This window comes from Megalobrama amblycephala, linkage group LG7 (assembly GCF_018812025.1).
Source record: "Megalobrama amblycephala isolate DHTTF-2021 linkage group LG7, ASM1881202v1, whole genome shotgun sequence".
NCBI lineage: Eukaryota > Metazoa > Chordata > Actinopteri > Cypriniformes > Xenocyprididae > Megalobrama > Megalobrama amblycephala.
The window spans coordinates 45,884,154-45,898,555 of record NC_063050.1 but is presented as its reverse complement, the minus strand read 5'-3'; the positions used below and the strand labels follow the sequence as shown (position 1 = coordinate 45,898,555).

At 36.2% G+C, this 14,402-nt stretch overlaps 1 protein-coding gene across 1 annotated transcript in view; it reads right to left on the bottom strand.

The window, feature by feature from the left end:
- Window positions 1-14,402, bottom strand: part of cacna1hb (calcium channel, voltage-dependent, T type, alpha 1H subunit b) — a 69,959-nt gene that overhangs the window by 12,981 nt on the left and 42,576 nt on the right. The window contains exons 15-24 of the mRNA XM_048197740.1: window positions 13,876-14,214; window positions 13,471-13,571; window positions 13,233-13,356; window positions 11,244-11,312; window positions 10,890-11,074; window positions 8,901-9,027; window positions 8,584-8,709; window positions 5,852-5,941; window positions 3,383-3,575; window positions 809-960 (exon numbers count right to left, since the gene is read on the bottom strand). Coding sequence (XP_048053697.1) covers window positions 809-960; window positions 3,383-3,575; window positions 5,852-5,941; window positions 8,584-8,709; window positions 8,901-9,027; window positions 10,890-11,074; window positions 11,244-11,312; window positions 13,233-13,356; window positions 13,471-13,571; window positions 13,876-14,214 — 1,506 coding nt within the window. The remainder of the gene's footprint in view (window positions 1-808; window positions 961-3,382; window positions 3,576-5,851; window positions 5,942-8,583; window positions 8,710-8,900; window positions 9,028-10,889; window positions 11,075-11,243; window positions 11,313-13,232; window positions 13,357-13,470; window positions 13,572-13,875; window positions 14,215-14,402) is intronic.

The following is a 14,402-nucleotide window of genomic DNA, read 5'->3' as shown; positions in this document are numbered from 1 at the left end:
ATGTTTGCATGAATACTCGCCAAGACAGATATTTTGAAATACTGTAATTCTGTGTGTATGTATAGCCTATATCGTGATCGCACGCTGTCTTCGGATCTGTCAGTCAACCGAGTAAGATCGCTTTGTTTACATCATTATGAGTTTGAAAATCACATTTCATTGGTTCAGACTCATGCCATCGAGAATTCGCTGTGAGTATTCATTAATCTGAAATGCTGCACTTTAAATTGATACCAAACTTGTGCTGAGAGAAAGCGCCAGTAGTCGAGAAGTGAGCAGAGAAAACAGCAATTTTCATGGACAAGGGAAAGGTACTTCTCTCAGAAAATTTACAAATAAAGATACTTTTAGATGTTTAATTGCTTTCTGGAGCATTGGGATCGTAAAATGAGGGCTTAATGAACTCATTTTTGTGAAAACCTCAAATTCGACCAAAATTGACATTTTGCCTGTAGCTCGAAATTAGCCCTTACGTATTTCGACTCCTTTTGCCAGCACAGGTCACAATTAATTTTATAGACCTATTTAAAAAAATAGCAAAAACTAAAAAAATGACCAAAACACACATAAAAATGACTAAAATTGAAATAATAACACAAATTAAAAATACTGAATACTAAAACTCATTCAAAAAACAAATACTAAGTGCAGTAATGATACTAAAATAACACTGGGTTGACATATGTTGATTTAAAACATGAAATGCTAAAATACTGTTAGCATTTTTGCAAACAGGCTTTTGTTAACCTATTGCTCATGTCACTGCCCTGCAGAAGTGGTGTGTGTGTGTGTGTGTAATACACCAAACCTTGGGTTGTCTGTAGTGCTCCATTGACATTGTGAGGACATTAATGGCGATGATGATGGTGATGAAGAGATCCAGATAATGACTAGTGCAGAGCGTGTGAATATAGAGGCGTGTTGGAGAGTAGTCTGCATAGTACGGTCTCTGCAGGGCCTCTAAAAGACAAAACACACACACATAGAGAACAATAGAACACCTTCATTAGGGTGTATTCAGGTCATTCAGGTATTTACACACACGCGCGCTCATCTTGAATCACAGGATGCCGGGAACATCCTCGGTGAACATTATTATGTTTAAAAACATCCGTTTTGTAACACAGCTTTGAACTGAATACATGTTAATATTCACGAGATTTGCGACGTTTCATTGAAATAACTCAAGGGCAGGATGTGTGTTGTTAATAGTGTACTGTATAGGCTACTTTGTTGTCCCTGTCAAACACAAGCACACTGACCCAGTTTTTGTCTGGCCAGTAAATTGCTAACGTGGCAGTGTGTGTGTGTGTATGTGTAGTCACAGTTTGCAAACAGTCGAGTCATCTGAGAGACGTTATAAATGTCCAGCCAAGCGTCCCCCCACATCCATCACTGCTCAAGACTGCTCAAGGTGTCTTTGAGAGAAGCTTTGTGAGTATCTGAGAGAGAGGAAGAGCAAGTGAGGCAGTGGCGTGCATAGGGGGGTGGGGGGGCTTGAGCCCCTGCCCCTTTGATTGCGAAAGTGAAAGTGCCCTTTGCAGTCGCATCGCGGTGCCCCCGCGTTCCCATTTCTCAATACAAAACAGAGGTTGTGCTAAAAAGTTGTTTCTCAAGGATAGATCAGTAAACTGTTCGTCATCCAGCTTACAGTCTCCAGAGTGATACTGGATACGGCAGTAATGAAGGTGAGAGCACTTTATCACAGTTCATTGGAGTTGATTTATGGATATAAAGTTTATTAAGCACAACCCGAAAAGGCATAAGGTCTTTATATGTTTGTTCACTGTTAGTTGTAACGAGTGATTCTGTGTAATTCGTTATGTATGTTGATGATAATGCAAGGGAGAGAGAGTTTATGGATAATATTTTAATGCACACTTGCACTGTGTTTTATTAAGCTCTTACAGTGATTTTCTAGAGTGAAAACGAAGCTTCATCTTATGTGTGAAGTACAATAAACGTCATAAAACTCATCGGTAAAGTCGAACGGGGTCAGGTACAACAGGCTTGTACTAATATAGTGAATAAAAACAAGAAGACAATATAAGTTATAACCGTAATTGAACTAAACTATACCTGTTCTATCTCTATGCAGCATATTTTCACAGTTTCTGACATTATATTGCGTCCTGACTGAATCCTGACAGCAGAGAATGAGCTCTTGAAGCTCCGCCCTCTTAGGCCAAGTGCAGCAGCTCATTTGCATTTAAAGGACACACACTGAAACGCCGTGTTTTTGCTCAACCCCCAAAAGTGTCAATCTTAACATGCTATAAAAAATTATCTGTGGGGTATTTTGAGTTAAAACTTCACATACACAAAATGGGGCATAATAGTCGCCTTTAAGGCCTGATGCATGGATCCATTATACTGTTAAGCATATATTTTCTTTCTCAACTGTTTACGTTCACTTAAAACATAACTGACTGTGTTTATGTGAATACTCGCCAAGACCGGCATTTTGACATTATTTTGTGTATATTTGGCTGTTTAAGCTAAATAAGTAGCGAAAACTCAATTTAGTACTGAGAGGCGGCTTTATGTGTGCGCACTTTGGGTGTGAGCACAAAATCTGTGGGAATGAGTAAAATTATGCACAATATGCACAATCCCATGGCGAAATTCAAGCCCCGGAGCAAATGAAATGAGAGAGTAGGGAGCGATAAGAGAGCGAGAAAGCAAAGCTGGTATTGAATAATGGTAATGATAACTGAAAAATGTATATATCATATGTAAAATTCAACCCGCCAAAGTGACTAGTAGGAGTGACTGCGTTACACGCCACTGCTGGATTTGTTAATGTCAAGCCCTGCTCCCTACATATGTATAATATGTAAGAAAAATTTAGTTCTAGCTATTGTTTAAAATTTCCCCCAATGTTTTCATAACCTAACACTAGTAAAACTACTAAAGCACAGGATTAAAGTGGGATTTGAGGCAAGAGTAAATGTTTTTTTTACTCTAACTTATAATTATGTGTCTCTTGTCTAATTAAAAGCTGGTTATGTGGTTTTGAAGTCAAGCAAAGTCAAAGGGCTTTTGAAGAATGTGTCTGTGGAAATCAATACTAATTGTCTATTTCTCAAGCTAAATGCACACGACAGCAATTAAATTGTACTGTGCTGACCATATGTGTGATGAAATAAAGTTACAAGTAATAAAACTAGTCTGTTCCATGCTACTTTTTATCCTAATCAGCAGTGACAAGCCACACAATATTTTGTAGCCCTCTGCTCCTATTAAAGTGGCAAAAAAGTACAAAAAAATAGGCCAAAATCCATTTAGTTGTTGAGTTCTTAATTTCGCTTTTAGTGACAGTGGGAAAATGACTGAAATTTTGTTGCATTACTGTGCGCACATGCAAAAACCACACACTCACTCCTGCGTTTCTTCTCCATGCGCTTCTTTCTTTTTTCCTCTCTCAGTCTGGCCTCCTCTTCCTCCTGGTCTTGTCTACACTTGTGGAAGTTCTCGACCACCACACCTACAAACATGTTGAGCACGAAGAAGCTGACGATCAGCAGGAAGGAGATGAAGTACAGAAGCATCCAGGGATTATGATTCCTTACGGGCTGCAAAGAAAGAAGAAGAACAGAGAAATGATTTAGATATAATGTGGTGACATTGATTAATCAAAGAGGTGTAATTTTCATTGGGAAATATTCATGTGTATACTTTTTTTTTTTTTTTTTAATTAAGCCTGGAATATTCCTGTGTAGAAATGCTGCAGTCAAAATGCTAGCTCGCTCTTGCCGTTTATTTTGCTGCATTTTTCATAAGTAATTAAACTTATTAACTCAGGTCCCTGACAACAATTTGCAATGAATTGAAAAATGCAGGTCATAAGACTCATTTTGCTTCTAAAAAAGAATCTGTCTGCTCCTGTTTCCAAAAGCATGTTTCTTCAAATGCTTGATGCTTGATCATCTCATAGTACATGTGCCAATATTAATTAATAATATTCAGATAGTCAGAATAATATACCAGCTGTCTTTGTTAAACACTAATTAAAGGGTTATATTATAAAGCGACAAGAATATTTTTGGTGTGCCAAAAAAACAAAATAACGACTTATTTAGTGATGGCCGATTTCAAAACATTGCTTCAGGAAGCATCGGAGCACAAATGAATCAGTGTATCGAATCATGATTCAGATCGCGTGTCAAACTGCCAACGGCTGAAAAATCACGTGACTTTGGTGCTCCGAACAGCAGATTCGATACACTGATTCATTTATGCTCCGATGCTTCCTGAAGCAGTGTTTTGAAATCGTCCAACACTAAATAAGTCATTATTTTGGTTTTTTTTGGTGCACCAAAAATATTCTCGTCGCTTTATAATATTAATATTGAACCACTGTACTCACATGAACCGATTTAAATATGTTTTTAGTACCTTTATGGATCTTGAGAGAGGAAATGTCATTGCTCCCTATGGAGGCCTCACGGAGCCATCGGATTTCAACTAAAATATCTTAATTTGTGTTCCGAAGATTAACGAAGGTCTTACAGGTGTGGAACGGCATGAGGGTAAGTAATAAATGACAGAATTTTCATTTTTGGGTGAACTAACCCTTTAAGTTTATTTTTAAAATGAAAACTATGTAAATGTTGTGTATGTAAAATTTGTTTTTAAAAAAATAATTGTTTTCTATTTCACTATATCAAATATGAAATGTATTATTTTAAAATGTAATTTATTTCTGTGATCAAAGCTGAATTTTCAGCATCATTACTCCAGTCTTCAGTGTCACATGATCCTTCAGAAATCATTCTGAAATGCTGATTAGATGCTTAAGAAACATTTCTTATTATCAATGATGAAAACAGTTTTTCAAGATTCTTTGATGAATAGAAAGTTTGAAAGAACATCATTTAAAATGGAAATTTTTGTAACATTACAAATATCTTTGATCAATTTAATGAAACATTTCTGAATAAAAGTATTACACTCTTAAAAAATACCCCAAACATTTAAACAGTAGTATAATTCCAAAATAATTTCTCTGAAATCAAGTCTTATGATCTTACATTATTTTTCATTTTATTTTTAAGTTTATTTATCTATCTAAGTTACTGATAATGAAGACAATGATTTTTTGCATTTTAATCTGAAGGCACCCTTGTTTGAATTTCTGGAAACTCAAATATTGGCTTAACACAGCAATCAGCGTTAACATGATGCATGCATAATCAGAATATGAAAATTTTCATTAAAATTTCTACGCACACATTAAAGTCATTGCAAGTTGCATCCCCAATAAAATGTAAAAGGGCAAAACGGTCAGAAGGAAAAGTGGAGAGAAATAAGCCCTTCAGCAAAAAATCAAAGACAGGAAATGCGACAGGAAGAAAGTGCAGAATGCAATGGAAACTCTATACTTGTTTTATTGTATATTAAACACAATTGGTATTTTTCACCACACAAAAGATGGGCCGCTGTAAAGGACACTATATAAACCAGTCTGTTATTGTCCGTGGACTGAACATTTCTGTCTATGTGTGTGTGAGTATAAGACCTCTCAGTGGAATTAAATGATGAATGTTCTGTGTCTCCTCCTCAACCTGCTCATTTTGGTGTCCTCCACTGTATTTTTATCTCTCTCTTCCTTTTCTCTTCAGTTCAGAGCTGAATTAATCAAACACTCGCTTTACCTAAAACCAGCTGCTGCCTTTTGTGATTGTGTCACTTGAGCTTGTGGGAACAAAAAAAACAGTAAACACTCCTGGTGCTTGTGCTTTCTTTTGTTATAACAGACAGATTTAGAGTAAGGCGTAAGTGTTTCCACACTGAGTAGAGTTATCTGAAAAATACACACACACACACACACACACACACACACACACACCTGTTGGTCCACAGCCACGGCATCTAAGCCATCGTACATGATGTTGACCCAGCCGTCTTTAGATGACAGGACAAATAATGACATCAGTGCCTGCAAAACATAGATAAAATGGATTAATGTGAACAAGAGAATATTACGGTATCATTGTCAACAGTATGAATATCCGTAAAATATTGAGGGAAAGGTGAGATGAACACAATTCTGCTCACAGGCTGCTACACAGCAACAATTTTGTTTTGTTTTCCAGAAAAAAATCTGAACATACTAAATTTACTTGAGAAGCAAACAACACTTTTTTATAGAATGTGTATTGAATGAAGTTTTTCCTCTATTGATTGTTTTTTCATGTTTTAAACATATACTCTATTTGTGTGGTTCCTACTTAAAATAAGCACAAAAAAACAACAACATACTATTGTTTTTGCAAACTGCCAATATGTCCGGCCTAGGAATTATTAATTATTAAAACTTTGTTAAAGATTTTGTAAGCATATTGTGTAGTTGTGCTTGGAATTAATTGTTTTATTTGTAATAACACAATGAAACATGACAAATTACGCAAAGTTTCTTTAGTTAACATGAACTAAGAATGAACTTCTGTTGTTCAATACTGTAGAATTTATTAATCTTAGTTAATACAAACCCAATTCCAAAAAAGTTGGGACACTGTACAAATTGTGAATAAAAACAGAATGCAATGATGTGGAAATTTCACATTTCAATATTTTATTCAGAATACAACATAGATGACATATCAAATGTTTAAATTGAGAAAATGTATCATTTTAATGGAAAAATAAGTTGATTTTAAATTTCATGGCATCAACACATCTCAAAAAAGTTGGAACAAGGCCATGTTTACCACTGTGTGGCATCCCCTCTTCTTTTTATAACAGTCTGCAAACGTCTGGGGACTGAGGAGACAAGTTGCTCAAGTTTAGGAATAGGAATGTTGTCCCATTCTTGTCTAATACAGGCTTCTAGTTTACTCAACTGTCTTCGGTCTTCTTTGTCGCATCTTCCTTTTTATGATGGGCCAAATGTTTTCTATGGGTGAAAGATCTGGACTGCAGGCTGGCCATTTCAGTACCCGGATCCTTCTTCTACGCAACCATGATGTTGTAATTGATGCAGTATGTGGTCTGGCATTGTCATGTTGGAAAATGCAAGGTCTTCCCTGAAAGAGACGACGTCTGGATGGGAGCATATGTTGTTCTAGAACTTGGATATACCTTTCAGCATTGATGGTGCCTTTCCAGATGTGTAAGCTGCCCATGCCACACGCACTCATGCAACCCCATACCATCAGAGATGCAGGCTTCTGATCTGAGCGCTGATAACAACTTGGGTTGTCCTTGTCCTCTTTAGTCCGGATGACATAGCGTCCCAGTTTTCCAAAAAGAACTTCAAATTTTGATTCGTCTGACCACAGAATAGTTTTCCATTTTGCCACTGTCCATTTTAAATGAGCCTTGGCCCAGAGAAAACGCCTGCGCTTCTGGATCATGTTTAGATATGGCTTCTTTTTTGACCTATAGAGTTTTAGCCGGCAACGGCGAATGGCACAATGGACTGTGTTCACCGACAATGTTTTTTGGAAGTATTCCTGAGCCCATGTTGTGTTTGTATGTGATGGTTGTATGTGATGCAGTGCCATCTAAGGGCCCGAAGATCATGGGCATCCAGTATGGTTTTCCGGCCTTGACCCTTATGCAAAGAGATTGTTCCAGATTCTCTGAATCTTTGGATGATTTTATGCACTGTAGATGATGATAACTTCAAACTCTTTGCAATTTTGTCTGGGAAACTCCTTTCTGATATTGCTCCACTATTTTTCGCCACAGCATTGGGGGAATTGGTGATCCTCTGCCCATCTTGACTTCTGAGAGACACTGCCACTCTGAGAGATTCTTTTTATACCCAATCATGTTGCCAATTGACCTAATAATTTGCAAATTGGTCCTCCAGCTGTTCCTTATATGTACATTTAACTTTTCCGGCCTCTTATTGCTACCTGTCCCAACTTTTTTGGAATGTGTAGCTCTCATGAAATCCAAAATGAGCCAATATTTGGCATGACATTTCAAAATGTCTCACTTTCAACATTTGATATGTTATCTATATTCTATTGTGAATAAAATATAAGTTTATGAGATTTGTAAATTATTGCATTCCTTTTTTATTCACAATTTGTACAGTGTCCCAACTTTTTTGGAATCGGGTTTGTATTAATCTGGAATCTACCAAAACTATGAACAGATGAAAAGAGAGAACCAACAAAATAAATTATATATATTTATTTAATGACCCTACAAGTCTGATTAAACCATAAAAATGAGAAGAAAATATTTTTTATATATATATATATATATATATATATATATATATATATATATTATATATATATATATATATATATATATATATACACATGAGGGTATTAAAGTCTAAACTAAAACTAAACTAAACATAACACAACTAAAAAAAACACATGAAACAACTGAACAGGTATAAGAAACACCATCTACCAGAACCCTGTCATCTTGATGAAATGTGCTTGTGTGACCTGAATCTGAAATATAATGTGTTGCTTGATGGTTTAGAAAAAGGGCAAATGAGAAGGTTGATTTTTTAATAAAAGACGCTACCAGTGATCATAATTCATTTTTCATGATTTCCCCCTTAATGTCTATGTCTATACATGTGTGTAAGTGTGAGTGTGAGTGTCCTACCTGACCCAGGTTATCGAAGTTGTACTTCCTACGAACCCATTTGTAATTAGCATGCAGGCACTCTGATTTATTGGTGATGTTTCTAGTGTCAAAGCCTTCACAATGATAAAACTTCCCCTTAAAGAGCTGAGTAAAAGAAAACACCTTATATTTAGACAGCATTAATACAAATAAACCGCCAATTACAAAGCAAACAGCTGCTCTAATATGCTAAAGGTTTATTAAATAAATAAAATCACTAATAAAAGTTAATGAAAATGAACCAAATTTAGATTTTTCTTCCTTAAATAATTTAGATAGTAGAAGCATGTGTGTACCTGAACTCCCAGAATGCCAAAGACAATGAAGAAAGCGCAACAGATCAACACAATATTTCCAATAGGTCTGAGAGATGTGATCAACGTTTCAACAACCAGCTTCAGTCCGGGGGCCCTGCTTATGACCCTGACAACACACACAACCAAATGCATATTTAGTGTTGAACTCACTATATATGAACTCAAAGTAAAAGCACTCAACTAGAAAGAGGCTGTTAATAAAAGGGCTCAGTGTTGCACAACAAGCTGACGAGATGAGATGTCCTCTAGTGTTAGCCTTGAAATGAAAAGGTAAGTCTGCTCAGCAGAATATATCTCTGTCTGAGAGTTGCACGGTTTTGTTCAAATCTGTGAAGTGGAACAGTTTCCTAGGAAGCTTGAAAAAAAAAAAAGAGTAATTGTGACTTCAATAGTTCAATAGCTTCAACAGTTTTCTGACTACAAGAGATTAAATGTTTCAAGGTTTCAGCACCATGGACAGCAACATTGTTATTTTTTTTTTTATTAGGCATACTTTTTTCGTAAACACTACTTTTAGTGAGTAACTACTGGTTGCCTAGTAATGTTTATGAATGACATTCACGGATGTTACTCCATGTTGTAGACAACGAATTAGTTTTTTTGATGCCACAAACAAACATTTTGGAAGGAAAATACTAAATATAAATGGAATCAGTACATAAAATGCATAACTCTTTCCCCACCAGTGTTTTTTTTTTTTTTTTTTTTTTTTTTTTAAGTTCCCAGCCACCGCCAGCGTTTTTGATCATTTTCACAAAAATGTTAAGGCCCCCAGTATATTTTGTTGTATTAATATCTGAACATGCAATATATCAAAAGAAAGAACAGAACCTCTGTTTTTAATTGGAAAAAAAGGTTTTATTCTAGTTTCATGCATTCTTTTTTTTTATCATAACACTTGAATGTGGGTAAATTTCATAAAAAAAAGCTGAGAAAGTATCAATTTCTTCAAAAATTTTCTTTTTCTTATAATTTTCATGACATGGGACTGAAACATTGCAATAAATAAAGAAATGTTGATACTTTTGTTAGCTTTGATAGTGTGCGCTTTTGATTTTTGACTTTTTTGGTCCTTTGTCCTATGCACCTATCCATTACCTGCAGGTGTGCGAGGGTAATTGCTGATTAATTGAATAAAAAGCTGAGAAAATCACTTTTTGTTTTTTAAAAGACTACAATATTCATAAGCAATGCTTGTATTGCTTGTTTCTGCTCCTTTTTTGCCTGTTTTGATCCAGAGATTCTTTTTCAAATAATGCATAATAGCACCCCCTACTGTATAACAGTGGAAAGCCGGAAAATTCCATCAAGGGTGGGAAGTGTTGTCTCATAAATGATGGAAAATTCGGTCAATGGCGGGGAAAGAGTTCATATTTAAAATGAACGAGAAACAGCGAGTGCTCTTTGCCATCGTAGCTATTTATCTGCCGCTAAAGAGCAAGTAGCAGTCTATCTTGGTTCACAAAATCATTCAGTCTTGGAGTCAGCATGGCGAGTACATATCATAAATTATAGGAAAGTTGCTGACCACTAAAATGAACTTCTCCATCTTGTTTCGACACTCCACTACAGGATGTAGTGACGGATCACATGCCCTCCACGGACTTCCCTCCTATTGGTTGTCCCTCCCGAAAGTCGCTTTTCATTTACATAAAGTTAAACATATCTCAGCTTTGTTGCGTCGCTGGACAGGTCTACATCCTGTCACTCGTGTCACTCAGAAATTGCCAGCTCTCCATTGAAATAAATGGGGTTGTGTCGTTTGTCGCTGGTAATATAAACGCAGCAGTCTCAATTCACTTTCATTGTATTGAAAAAAGCAGTGCGAACATTCTGTAAAACATTTACTTTTGTGTTCCACGGAAGTGAACTAGCCCTTTAAGAATATTATAACAGCCTGCAATAGAGGACATAATGTACTTCCACACATTTATACACACCCACATATTCCTTCAATAAAAGTCTTACCTTAAGGGTCTCAGTGTTCTGAGCAGTCGAAGTACTCGTAATATACCCAGAATTCTGTTCCCGCCAGAGGAGGCGAGTGAGACCAGGATGTCCACCATAGACACAAATACCAGCAGGCCGTCTAGAACATTCCAGCTGCTCTTCAGGTACGAGCCTGGACCAGCGTACAGCCCGAGAGAAACCACCTAAAACACCAACACCATAATAATCATAACCATCATCATCACTGACATGTCATCAGCATATTGCATTATTATTGTTTTATTATATTAAAATATGTTAAATAAAAATGATAAAAAATGTAACTAAAATGTATGCCTCTATTTAATCAATTAATAATGTTTATTTTTGTACCTTCACAGTCATCTCAGCCACAAAGATCACAGTGAAGATGTAGTTGGACACTTTAAGAAAAATCCGCTCCTGTCAAACAATGATAAATGAATAACGAAAATGTCATTTAAAAAGGCAACAAATGCACCACATTCGTTACAGAACAACACAAAAGCAGCTTTTACTGATGAGAAGTTACCTAGTGACTTTTTAAAGCATTTATTGTGCAGCATATTTTCATTACTGAGTCATAATGGATATTGTAATTTCGAAGTTGTACAGTATGTGGGGTAATCTTTTTTTGGAATATGATAATGGGTTTATAAGTTATGCACATCAAAAATGTAATCTCGAGGATGGAATAAAAGTTTCCAATATTAACCCCTTAACAATTTATTATGATAAACTAATATTTATGATTATATTTAATAATTATCAATGCATTTTCCAAAATATTTTAAAATTTAAAAATCAATTTTAATAAAAATATAAATTCTGCCAAGTGATACAGTTCATTATTCTTACTGTAGGTGAAACTGGCACTGTTACAACTGTAGGGGCAATAATACAGTGACATGTACACAACCGTTCAAAAGTCATTGAGTCTTTTTTTAAAGAAATTAATACTTTTATTCAGCAAGGATGCATTAGATTGATTTAAAAGTGACAATAAAGACTTTCATAATGTTACATAAGATTTCAATTTCAAATAAACGCTGTTCTTTTGAACTTTCTATTCATCAAAGAATCCTGAAAATGTTTCCAAAAAATATTAATCAGCACAAATGTTTTCAGCATTGATAATATTAAGAAATGTTTCTTGAGCAGAAAAAACAGCTTTTCTGAAGGATCATGTGACACTAAAAACTGGAGTAATGATGCTGAAAATACAGCTTTGCCATCACTGGAATAAATTACATTTCAAAATATATTAATATTAGCAAAGAAAAGGGGACCTATAATGCCTCTTTTACAAGATGTAATATAAGTCTCTGGTGTCCCCAGAATGTGTTTCAGCTCAAAATACCCCACAGATCATTTATTATAGCTTGTCAAATTTGCCCCTATTTGGGTGTGAGCAAAAACACACTGTTTTTGTGTGTCCCTTTAAATGCAAATGAGCTGCTGCTCCCCGCCTCCTTTCCAGAAGAAGTCTCTGGTGTCTCCAGAATGTGTCAAAATACCCTCCAGATTATTTATTATAGCTTGTCAAATTTGCCCCTATTTGGGTGAGAGCAAAAACACGCTGTTTTTGTGTCCCTTTAAATGCAAATGAGCTGCTGCTCCCGGCCCCCTTTCCAGAAGAGGGAGGAGCTTTAACAGCTCACGCTTCAGTTGCTCAACAACAACAAAGCTGGAGAATCTCACGCAGCCAAAATGAGGATTGTCAGTAACGGTGTTCAGCCTTACATTGTTCAAACCGGAGTCGAATACTGATCATGGAGAGACTCAGGAAGAAGTTACAACTTTTAGAATGAAACTGGACGTTTCTGAACAGTTAGTGGATAATTTTGACTGCATGGTAACAACACTCTACTACAACAGCTCTTCCTCTTCTCTAAAGCCCAATATGGCCTCACCCCCTTTGTTGTGTGTTCCCGGGGCCAGGGTTTATGTACATTTTGGGATTTGTGATGTCACCAACCCAGGAAGAAGCTCGTTGTTGTCCCTACCAACCGATTTCTGTGACAGAAAATATCTCCCTTTGCACTGAACTTTGAGCGTCGTAACTTTGCAGATGTTGTTTATGCACAAACAGCAACATTACACACTAACTAAAGTGAAAAAAAGTGAAATCATAATCAAGGACCCCTTTAAATTTCAATAACATTTAACACTATTACTGTTGTAATGTTGATTAAATAAATGCAGGTAAGCCATAAGAGATTATGCAAAAAATATTTTAAAAAATCACAGACCCAATAAACTTTTGAACGGTATGTAGTGTACAGTACATATATAATAGAGCTTTATGAAATTGCTAGAAATGAGTGTTGTGATTGTGTTCACCGTGCTGTCAGGCTGGATGTCGGGTCTCTCTAGAGCGATTGTGATGCAGTTGAAAAAGATGAAGAACAGCACAATATGATCAAACATCTTATGAGTGATGACTTTCTGACAGCGCATACGGAACCTGCAGAGAATGAGAGGGAAACACCCGTGTGTGTACAGCATGAGAATGTGCAAGCACAGCATTCATTAGTTGTGTATATGTGTGTGTTGGCTGGATTTCTGTGTTGCTACTCACTTATTATGAGGGGAAAATAAGTAAAGTGACCAATCCTCATGGTCACTGCACCACTGGGGTTTATACGGCTCCAACAGCCTCTTCAAAATGAGACACCAGCTCTAAACAAAACATACAATACAAGATAAAAAGAAGAAAGATGCAAAAGGGAAATACATAAAACTTGTGCAAAACTTGCCAAATGATGCTGAAGTATGTTACAAATTACATTTATAGGATTTTATACATCCGTCATACCATCCACAATTCAAAATTTGTATGTCAGCTCACTTAGAAATTGTGCAGCATATATATATATATATATAAAGCAAAATTTAATTATAACAAATGACATAAATAAGAATATATAATATTTGATCTGTGTGGTATAATCAGTAATAAAAATGATTAAAGACAAGGTCCCACCTCCTCAAATTCATCATCATCTGCCCCTTGTGTGGATGTTGGCTCGGGGTGTGTAATGTTTGGAGAGGATGGATAACCTCCATCTAATCTGCCATTACACTCCAAATATGGGCGTGGAACCTGCAAGAGCTCTGGAAAATCAAACGACCCTAGACATGAAATTCCGCCCAGACTGCCGGTCCTGCTGGATTTCCCATCATCTGATTGGTTTTCATCCATGCTGTCCTGTCCCGTTCCAGAAAGCAGCGACTCACGCTCTCCTGACTGAGCACGCCTTATTAGGCTGGGGGCGTGGCCAAGGCTGTTCCAACTGGAGCGGCGACTTCCCCAAAGGCTGGACTATAACAGACACACAAACTGTAGCTTATTATCATGACACACAACCAATGGTGTAGTATGCAAGAATCATTTAAAAAGCAAAAAAGTAAGTTGACATGTAATAGTGAGAGGAAAAAAAATAGAAGAGATTTACAAGGTGACAGAATTTTGATAGAATTTTTTAAAATGGATAGTTCCAATCCTTGATT